The 10,038-nt window shown below is 52.9% G+C and overlaps 4 protein-coding genes across 4 annotated transcripts in view; all 4 read right to left on the bottom strand.

The window, feature by feature from the left end:
• Window positions 1-1,041, bottom strand: part of LOC119109215 (serine/threonine-protein kinase 24) — a 6,973-nt gene extending 5,932 nt beyond the window's left edge. The window contains exons 1-3 of the mRNA XM_037232809.1: window positions 1,008-1,041; window positions 696-832; window positions 9-83 (exon numbers count right to left, since the gene is read on the bottom strand). Of these exons, the coding sequence (XP_037088704.1) occupies window positions 9-83; window positions 696-832; window positions 1,008-1,041 (246 nt within the window). The remainder of the gene's footprint in view (window positions 1-8; window positions 84-695; window positions 833-1,007) is intronic.
• A 1,807-nt stretch (window positions 1,042-2,848) lies between these two features.
• Window positions 2,849-6,714, bottom strand: LOC119109214 (1,5-anhydro-D-fructose reductase-like). The gene is made up of 2 exons (XM_037232808.1): window positions 6,440-6,714; window positions 2,849-3,920 (listed from the first exon to the last, which is right to left on the bottom strand). Exons 1-2 carry the CDS (start codon window positions 6,712-6,714, stop codon window positions 2,849-2,851), a joined length of 1,347 nt encoding a protein of 448 aa, XP_037088703.1.
• Window positions 6,715-6,999: 285 nt separating this feature from the next.
• LOC119110401 (1,5-anhydro-D-fructose reductase-like) lies at window positions 7,000-8,322 on the bottom strand. The gene has a single exon (XM_037234215.1). The coding sequence runs from the start codon at window positions 8,258-8,260 to the stop codon at window positions 7,289-7,291; it is 972 nt and encodes a 323-aa protein (XP_037090110.1). The 5' UTR covers window positions 8,261-8,322; the 3' UTR covers window positions 7,000-7,288.
• LOC119109213 (1,5-anhydro-D-fructose reductase-like) lies at window positions 7,289-8,260 on the bottom strand. The gene has a single exon (XM_037232807.1). The coding sequence runs from the start codon at window positions 8,258-8,260 to the stop codon at window positions 7,289-7,291; it is 972 nt and encodes a 323-aa protein (XP_037088702.1).
• Window positions 8,323-10,038: the final 1,716 nt, after the last annotated feature.

Below are 10,038 nucleotides of genomic sequence, written 5' to 3'. Positions count from 1 at the left end.
AGGTCGGCCATGTTGTGCAGCTGCAGGAAGGCGCGCAGCCGGTAGCGATGCACGCGGAGCGCCAGACTGGTCAGCGTGCCGTCCTGCCGGTAGAGGGGACGTCACACGCGGCCATGCCGGGAGATCGGGACTGGGACCGGGACCGGAACCGGAACCGGAACCGGGACTGGGACCAGGACCGGGACCAGGACTGGGACCAGGACCAGGACCGGGACCAGGACCGGGACTGGGACCAGGACCAGGACCGGGATCGGGACCGGGACCGGGCCTGGGACCGGACTGGAGCTGGGACTGGGACCGGGGTCGGGATCGGGAACAGTAACGGGACGACAAATGGCGTCGGTGGTGTCTTGCCGTTCTCCGGAGGTTAGATGATCAATAACGCTGAGCGGCTTTAACTTGACGAATACAATGTCCAAAACCGTACGATCCAATGGAATGCACCCGCGCTGGTGCACACGACGACTCGCACCTGAGCAGCGTTTACACCCGCTCGTCACGCTCCCCTGTCTGCGCAACCCACAGGCCAGCAGTCTTGGAACAGGGCATGCGTAATACCTCAGCCGAAGTTGCCGACCGCCACGAAAACACTCCCTCAGCCGCGTCTACAGGGGCCTGCCGCTTAGTTGCATGGACCGCGCCAGCGAGCAGCGGCGCGACAAGGCGGCTGGGTCGCGCCGTAGCGCCGGACGCACCTTCTTCCTGGCGTCCTCCGGCTTGGCGGTGAACTTGGATTCGATGAACTTGATGGCCTCCAGCGCCTGGGCCGGCTGGTGGGCGCTCAAGCAGCACTCAGTCAGCAGCCAACAGATCCGCTTGGCGATCGAGTCGTCTGCACGGCACACGGCGGTCCTGGTCAGCCCGGCAAGACGGGGGGGGGGGGGGGGATCACGCTGCTGAAGGATCGCCTCACTCTGGGTCAGGCACGGCCGCTACGAATTCAGGCAGGGAAAGACAGGGCAGATATCAGGGCCCAAGCACGAGTTTGCAGCTAAGAGTTGGCATACCTGCTTCCGCATTCATACCCCAGCAGAACGACATTTCGTACCGCGAGTGTCGTTGATTGGACAGCTGAGGTTGGCAGCACCCTGGCGCGTTCTCTGGTCCGCGGCCAGACGCACCCGACTCCGGCAGCCATGTTGTGATCAGTTGACGGTTCACGTCAAATATAATCTCCGCGAATTGGTATTACGTTCCACTATTGAGTGGAAAATGCGGGCTTTAAGTGCTTTAAAAATCATGAACATATGAATTCAGATTTATCTTAACATCACACGTAATTTTCCCCCATGATGTAGCCCGTTCCTCCAAGATCTGGCTACATTTAACAAGACCTTAATAGAAAATGCAGTAACCAGAGGGCCTCATGGGAGCATCTCGCAGCACTGTAGCATTCGTAAAACTCAGGTAAATGACCATCAGAAATCATAACGATTATGCTCTCTAACTACTACAACTATTCGGTCGCTTTATTCTTCTTGTACTGTTCGCCCGAAAGAAAAGTCTATTCCGCGTTACATCTAGGGATTTCCGATGAACTACAGGTTTACGTAGCACCGCTTTGTATATATCTGTGTGTGTGTGCGTGTGCGTGCGTGTGCGTGTGCGTGTGCGTGTGCGTGTGCGTGTGCGTGTGCGTGTGCGTGCGCGTGCGCGTGCGCGTGCGCGTGCGCGCGTTGCGTGCGTGCGTGCGTGCGTGCGTGCGTATTGCCCGTGCGTGTGTGTGTGTGTGGTGTGTGTGTGTGTGTGTGTGTGTAATATGTATGTAATATGATGTCATGTATACATATATGTATATTTCATATGCTTATATATATTGGTGTGTGCGCACGCGTGTGCGTGCGTGCGTGGGCGTGCGTGCGTGCGTGCGTGCGTACGTGCGTGCGTGCGTCTGGTGCTCGGTGCGCATTTGGAAGAGCCTCGAAACGAAGTTTCTTAGCAGTCTTGCATCTTTTGGCCGATGGGCAGGGAGAAAGATAGCGACGACAGCTCCAGAGGTGGGCGTGCCAGGCGTCTCATTGGGGCCACATAATACCTGCATCCTGCAGACTTCTGCTGATTCGTACACAGACCGGTTTTAAGGCACTAGTTCTGCCTGGTGTAAAAAGTCGCGTTAGGTGTTCTGAAAAAATGCTCTGAAAGGCCGGTTTGCATTCAGCTGAGCGACATTCAATGCGTAGCGTAGCTGAGTATCCCGCGTCGGAGATAACGGCGGCTCGTTTACCTCCATTAGAAGGCTCGCGATAAGCCTGGCTCGAAATGTCCCACTCACGATGTTATCACTCACGATGTGCGCACACAGTCGTGGTGCACAGTGCCAAGAGTGAGCTCTGCTGAGTCACTCGCACACTCAAACGCGTGACACCCGCACTCAAACATGGAGCGAATCAGCGTCCTCTACGGGGTCAGCCTCGAAAGATATCCTCGAGACGACCTTGAAGATGTTGAATGCCTTAGAGTACCGATCCCTGAGCTTTCTTAAGGGCGTGTGTTACGACGGACTTCTGTTGATATATATATATATATATATATATATATATATATATATATATATATATATATATATATATGAACACTAGACCACATGCGTTTCGCCCAGAGTTCTCGCCGCTTCAATGCACGCAACTCGTGTAGTTTGCAGAAACATATCGCAACTTTTCGTAGGTCATATAGACGAGTGATGCCTCGAACACTGTATTCCGTGCCCAACACAATGGTTCGCAATAAAATGCAGCTCTATCGAAACAATAGCACGAGTCAACCGCGCAGACATCTTATAATGTGACAAAGTCACTCTACATGGATAAGACGAAGGAGAGCTCCACCGTTTCAGAGGGACAGCGCAGGGTCACAAAGGATACTTCATGTCCTGAAACGGCGTCCAAAAGGGAGCTTCCGGATGATCGCTGATGCCAGGAAACATGGACATGTGGAAACTTCTGCCCGGCTCGCCCTGGTCAAGCGAACTCAGCGCCGCCATGTCCAGCTCGTCAAGCTGGAAGCTGAAAATGTCTCCGTTCTCACGGATCCGCGTCGCCTTGGTCGACTTGGGGATGACAATGATGTCCTGCTGGGCCAGGAAGCGCAGCAGAACCTGCGCTGCTGTCCGCTTGTGCTTCTCCGCTACCAGGCGCACCACCGGGTTGTTCAGCAGGTCCGGTAGCTCCACGGTCGCGCCGCGGCTCTCGTACAGCACCTTGCGGCCGGGGGAGCCCAGCGGAGCGTACGCTGTGATGGCAATGTTGTGCTTCTTGCACGCCTCGCGCAGTGCGCGCTGCTGGAAATAGACGTGACATTCCACCTGGTGCACAGCGGGAGGTATCTCAGCATTGGAGACTATCTTCAGAACTTGCTTGGCGTTGAAGTTGGACACGCCGATCGATTTTGTCAGGCCAAGTTTCACCATCTTTTCCATTTCCTTCCACACGGCGATCAGGTCAGTCGAAAACTCTATCAGCGGTTTACCATCCTGCGAGGGAAAGACGTCCGTCTCACTTCTCTCCACACACCCAAACGGCGTATGGACAAGGTACAGATCGACGCAGTCAAGACCCAGTAGTTTCAGCGACTTTTTTAGGTACTTCTCCACCTTGCCTTCCTGCATGCCGGCATTGGGCAGCTTGGTGACCACGAAGAGGTCGCTCCTGGTCATCTTGCCCGACTTCAGGGCGGCCTGGATGCCCTCTCCGACGCCGTCCTCGTTCATGTAGAGGTACGCGGTGTCGATGTGCCGGTAGCCAGCTAGCAGGGCGGCTTCCACAGCGGCGGCCACCTCCTGGCTCGGAGCCTGCCAGCAGCCCAGTCCCAGCAGCGGCATCCGCTGTCCTCCCGAGAGCGTCACCGAAGTGTTCATGGTGCGTGGCGGTGCCTCCTCGGTCCGTGCGGGCTCAGGCGCGACTGGGCCGTCCGGGAACTGGCCGCTGTTCAGCGTGGCGGACTCGGGTGGGCCGGCCGAGCCGCCCAGCTCTTCCCGGCACGGGGGGGGGGGGGGATCCGGCCGGGTCGACCACCACCAGTGCCGACACCGCGGCCTTTGCTTCGATGTCCGCGACGAGCTCATGATGTTGCAAGCACACTGACATCCGCGAACGGCAGCCGAAACGTGCTTGGTCCTGATAGATGCACACGAAGTCCACGGCAGGCCGGCTGCACGCATTTTATCAGGAACGACGCCGTTTGTTATTTAGACAACAGAACGCAAGACATGTTGCATTAGGCGCAATTCTCATCTAATCGGTCAGATTGTTCCGTTACATGCAACCGACACTTTATGACATTAAGCATCTTCACCGCCAAAGGCGTGCGAGCAATCACGACATTCGAGTGGCAATAAAATTATGCGGAAAGAAAAACGCATCAGAGAAGAACAAACCAAACGCATTTTGACTACTCAATTCATGCTTAGTTCATTGTTTATTGCATATTTTTGTGTTCCATTCATGCAGCGCGCTGCACTCTAACGGAACAGCTAGAAATACAGAAGGTAGTGACGAAGATATCCACCCTATTTTGTATTGATTGAATCACACCAGTAAGCCCTCCTGCTAATGAAGGCGCAAGATCCCTGAGGTACACGAGACCACCAGCCGGCAAATGCAACGCGCCAAGCAATTCAAATCGCAGCTCATCTGAGTGACGACACAGTTCACCACTCGCGAAGTGCACGATTCGAGGTGAAGTGAATACGCTTGTATCCAAGCTGCTTGCATATTACTTTTGAATACACTTGTATCCAAGCTGCTTGCATATTACTATTTCATAACCATAACCTAAATGTGGAACAGTTCATTTAAAGGAAGCATGCCACCTCGTCTGTGCTTTTAACTTTTTCTTAGATCAGGCGTGTCCCATTTGATCCGTGGTACCAGATCTGCTGAAATCTTTGACTGTAGTGGCCACTCCGCGACAGAAATCTCACTGAGCTCCTTTTGCATCACTAAAAAAATAATACATTTCATTCGCTTTGCTTTTTCAACATGTGTGTTCTGAAATGTTTCCAATACACTGATTCGTCAAAAGGCTTGTGTTGTCATGGTTGATTGGGATTTTCGGGCACGTCGACAACAGTGGTCATTTGGCGCCCATCACCAAGTTTTTACCCAAGTAGTAAACCTGTTTAAATGGCTTTCAAGAAGATATATTTAAAAAACGAAGCGAGCTGATTACATTCCAGAAAGCGCGAGTTGTCTCCTAGACTGTCACAGAACGTCAGAAGCCATGTCTCCTAGACTGTCACAGAGCGTCAGACGCCGTGTCTCCTAGACTGTCACAGAACGTCAGAAGCCATGTCTCCTAGACTGTCACAGAGCGTCAGAAGCCATGTCTCCTAGACTGTCACAGAGCGTCAGAAGCCATGTCTCCTAGACTGTCACAGAGCGTCAGAAGCCATGTCTCCTAGACTGTCACAGAGCGTCAGAAGCCAGTCATCCCGTGCAAAGAGACATTGACATTCTTCTACCAGACGCGCTCGCGGATATAATCACATGACGAACGGCGAGAACAGCAGTACATCGATGGCGGAGAAGTTTATCGGCTCCCTCCAACAGATAGACGTGGGTTGCATACTTGTGACCCATACGTACTACGCAGAGGACAGCCTCTTATCGCATAACCTTGCGAGACCAAGACAACCACTGACCCAGCTGGGGTTTATTGCTCTGAGCCTACTGCTTTCTGCCCCATGCCTAAAACACTGCAAAATGTTTGCATGATAAATGCTACGAAATCTAGGAACTCCCTTTTTAGGGAAAACGGCATACAAACATGAGGCAATTACTACGCCAATTTAACGAAACGCTTTCCTACGTTTTTCATTTATGTCATGTGGCGTATAGCACAGTGGCTCTTCTCGCAACATACTTTGGCTCTTGGACAAAGACGCATCACGTGGTTTATAGTTTCACGCTGGTTCAAGCTTCAACAGACGCAGTTCCCGCAAAATGACCTTCACCGCCCGTTATCCTAAACATGAACCACTTGCTTGCACTGGCGTTATTCATACCAGTGGGGGTGTCACTTTCAAGCCCACAGGCCTGCAACCTGCGGGTTCAAACGGCAGCAGCGAGAGGTGCATCTATACTGCTACAGATGATGATCGCCATCGACAGATTCTGCCACCGTCAGTGGTCGCGAACTGGAACTACACCATAAGATAAAAAGGAACAGAGGAGTGTAGTGATGTGACAACACGCTAGAAGCGTAATTTGGGACCGAAAATAACTAATAGCATTGTCCTCATTATACCTTGATGCTGTTGCCGTGACAATACCTAGCGCTTTTATTACGCGCAAATGGTCCTGAGGTTTACCCGGAGTACGCTTCTGAAATATGTCTCAAACGTGGAACACTCCTTTCAATGCCCTGAAACGATAATTAAAAGGTAGCCTCCGGATGATCACGGACGCCAGGAAACATGAACATGCAGAGAATTCTGTCCGACCCGCCCAGGTCCAGCGAGCTTAACGCCGCCATGTCCAGCTCGTCCAACTGGAAGCTGAAGATGTCTCCGTTCTCATGGATACGCACCGCCTTGGTCGACTTGGGAATAGCAGTGATGTCCTGCTGGGCCAGGAAGCGCAGCAGGACCTGCGCTGCTGTCCGCTTGTGCTTTTGTGCCACCAGGCGCACCACCGGGTTGTTCAGCAGGTCCGGTAGCTCCACGGTCGCACTGCGACACTCCACTCCCAACTCTTCCATCAAAAATTGGAATCCCATGGCTGGAGGATCCCGAGCCAAAGTCTTCAAGACGGCACCCGCAATGCACTTTGGCCACAAAACCCTGGATCAGAGTACTCAAGACCATCTCATTCTGACAACACCCGTCATCTCGTTAGCTGGTCACTTCTGCTGCGTTGCTAAGTGGTGCCACCTATAGTTACAACAGGGAATGGACAGTTTCCCAAAATCATTTAAATGCGTCTCGATATCTGGGTCAGAATATATATATATATATATATATATATATATATATATATATATATATACCAGCACTAGACCACATGCATTTCGTTAACAGTTTTCGCTGCTTCAATGCATGCAGTTATTGTAATTTGCATGAACAGATTGTAACTTTCATAGGTCACATAGACGAGTGATACCTCGAACACTGTATTCCGTGCCCAACACAATGGTTCGCAATAAAATGAGCACTAGCGAAACAATAGCACGAGTCAACCACGCAGACATCTTACAATGGGACAAAGTCACTCTACATAGATAAAACGAAGAAGAGCCCCACCGTTTCAGAGGGACAGCGTCACAAAGGATACTTCATGCCCTGAAACGGCGCCTAGAAGGGAGCTTCCGGATGATCGCTGACGCCAGGAAACACGGACATGCGGAAGGTTCTACCCGGCTCGCCCTGGTCCAGCGAACTCAGCGCCGCCATGTCCAGCTCGTCAAGCTGGAAGCTGAAGATGTCTCCGTTCTCACGGATCCGCGTCGCCTTGGTCGACTTGGGGATGACAATGATGTCCTGCTGGGCCAGGAAGCGCAGCAGAACCTGCGCTGCTGTCCGCTTGTGCTTCTCCGCTACCAGGCGCACCACCGGGTTATTCAGCAGGTCCGGTAGCTCCACGGTCGCGCCGCGGCTCTCGTACAGCACCTTGCGGCCGGGGGAGCCCAGCGGAGCGTACGCTGTGATGGCAATGTTGTGCTTCTTGCACGCCTCGCGCAGTGCGCGCTGCTGGAAATAGACGTGACATTCCACCTGGTGCACAGCGGGAGGTATCTCAGCATTGGAGACTATCTTCAGAACTTGCTTGGCGTTGAAGTTGGATACGCCGATCGATTTTGCCAGGCCAAGTTTCACCATCTTTTCCATTTCCTTCCACACGGCGATCAGGTCAGTCGAACAATCTATCAGCAGTTTCCCATCCTGCGAGGGAAAGACGTCCGTCTCACTTCTCTCCACACACCCAAACGGCGTATGGACAAGGTACAGATCGACGTAGTCGAGACCCAGCAGTTTCAGCGACTTCTTTAGGTACTTCTCCACCTTGCCTTCCTGCATGGCGATCATGGGCAGCTTGGTGACCACGAAGAGATCCCTCCTGGTCATCCTGCGTGTTTTGAGGGCGGCTCGGATTCCCTCTCCGACGCCGTCCTCGTTCAGGTAGTTGTAAGCGGTGTCGATGTGCCGGTAGCCGGCTAGCAGGGCGGCCTCCACGGCGGCGGCCACCTCCTGGCTCGGAGCCTGCCAGCAGCCCAGCCCCAGCAGCGGCATCCGCTGTCCTCCCGAGAGCGTCACCGAAGTGTTCATGGTGCGTGGCGGTGCCTCCTCGGTTCGTGCCGGCTCACGTGCGACTGGGCCACCCGGGAACCGGTCGGTGCTTTTATCGTGGCGGACTCGCGTGGGCCGGCCGAGCCGCCCAGCTCTGCCCGGCACGGGAGGGGGGGGGGGGGGGGATCCGGCCGGGTCGACCACCACCAGTGCCGACACCGCGACCTTTGCTTCGGTGCCCGCGACGAGCTCATGATGTTGCAAGCACACTGACATCCGCGAACGGCAGCCGAAGCGTGCTTGGTCCTGATAGATGCACACGAAGTCTACGGCAGGCCGGCTGCACGCATTTTATCAGGAACGACGCCGTTTGTTATTTACGCAACAGAAATCAAGATATGCTGCATTAGGCACAATTCTCATCTAATCGTTCACATTGTTCCCTTACATACGATCGACATATGGCGACATCAAGCATCTACACCGCCAACGGCTTGTGAAAAATCACGACATTTGAGTGGCAATAAAATTATGTGGGAAGAAAAACGCATCGGAAAAGAATAAACCAAAAGCATTTTGATTACTCAATTCATGTTCAGTTCATTATTTATTGCATAGTTTTGTGTGCAGTTCATGCAGTGCGCTGCACTCTAAAGGAACAGCTAGAAATACAGAAAGTAGTGACTAAGATATCCATCCTATTTTGTATTGATTGAATCACACCAGTAAGCCCTCCTGCTAATGGAGGCGCAAGATGCCTGAGGTACACGAGACCACCAGCCGGCAAATGCAACGCGCCAAGCAATTCAAATCGCAGCTTATCTGAGTGACGACACAGTTCACCACTCGCGAAGTGCACGATTCGCCTATGCTTTTATCCCAGCTGCTTGCATATTACTTTTGGACGCAAAAAGCAGAAAATGTGTAGGGCATACAATGTCGAGGAACCTAAATTGGATCGCATGCTGCAAACAATACGAAGGTTTATGATGCAATGACGCCACCTTATGTGATATGACCCCACACACGTACATTTTATCAACTTTTACCGCACCGAAGTAACCAACGAATAATAACTGAGATCCACCATCTAGTCAAAGCGCTGTCGCATTCTGCTACTGCACGTAAAGGCACCGCAAAACTGCACTTCGCACCCACCGAACTGCCTCGTTCCGCCAATGTCCAAAGCCAGAAAAGCACACGGTGTACAGCGGCCGTGATTGGTGCAACGAGCCTAACCCATGACCACATAGCAATTCCGACACGCTCACGCACCATGACTGGCAAAAATAAGGCACTAGACTCAATTCAAAAGCTAGCAACCGCACGCAGCACATCCGCAGAACAGAAGACGCCCGTCACCATGACGGCGCGAGACTTGGTCCGCTCTCCCGGCTGAGCGAGCAAGTCACTTATGTACACAGACCATCCGACAGCAATGGCGCAGCCAGTGGAGAGGAGAGGGGGTCTCATGGGCTTTTGGTCCCCCCCCCCCTCCCCACTCCCATCCGCAGATTCGGAACCTGGTGATCAGGAAAGCTGTCTTGGTTTTCAATCTCAGACGCGGCCACGGACAGCAATATGAAGAGCCCAACAATCGTACTTTGGTAACAAGGGGAGCGGACCGCTGAGAGACTATGTGCGGTAAGCAGCTGAAGCAATTGTTCAAGGCACCATGGCAGTCCAACAGTTATAGCTGATACATCATTGATACGCTACGTACTGTACCTATCAACAGTTGTGGGGTCCGTTAATCTCTTTGCGGTGCGTAGGCATTGTCAATGGAACTGCGACTCGCTCTTAAAAATAGTCCTTAC

The sequence above is a fragment of the Pollicipes pollicipes genome, unplaced genomic scaffold (genome assembly GCF_011947565.3).
Source record: "Pollicipes pollicipes isolate AB1234 unplaced genomic scaffold, Ppol_2.1 Scaffold_7231;HRSCAF=8579_pilon_pilon_pilon, whole genome shotgun sequence".
Taxonomy (NCBI): domain Eukaryota; kingdom Metazoa; phylum Arthropoda; class Thecostraca; order Pollicipedomorpha; family Pollicipedidae; genus Pollicipes; species Pollicipes pollicipes.
The sequence above is the reverse complement of the archived record's forward strand: the minus strand, read 5'-3'. Positions and strand labels throughout refer to the sequence as shown.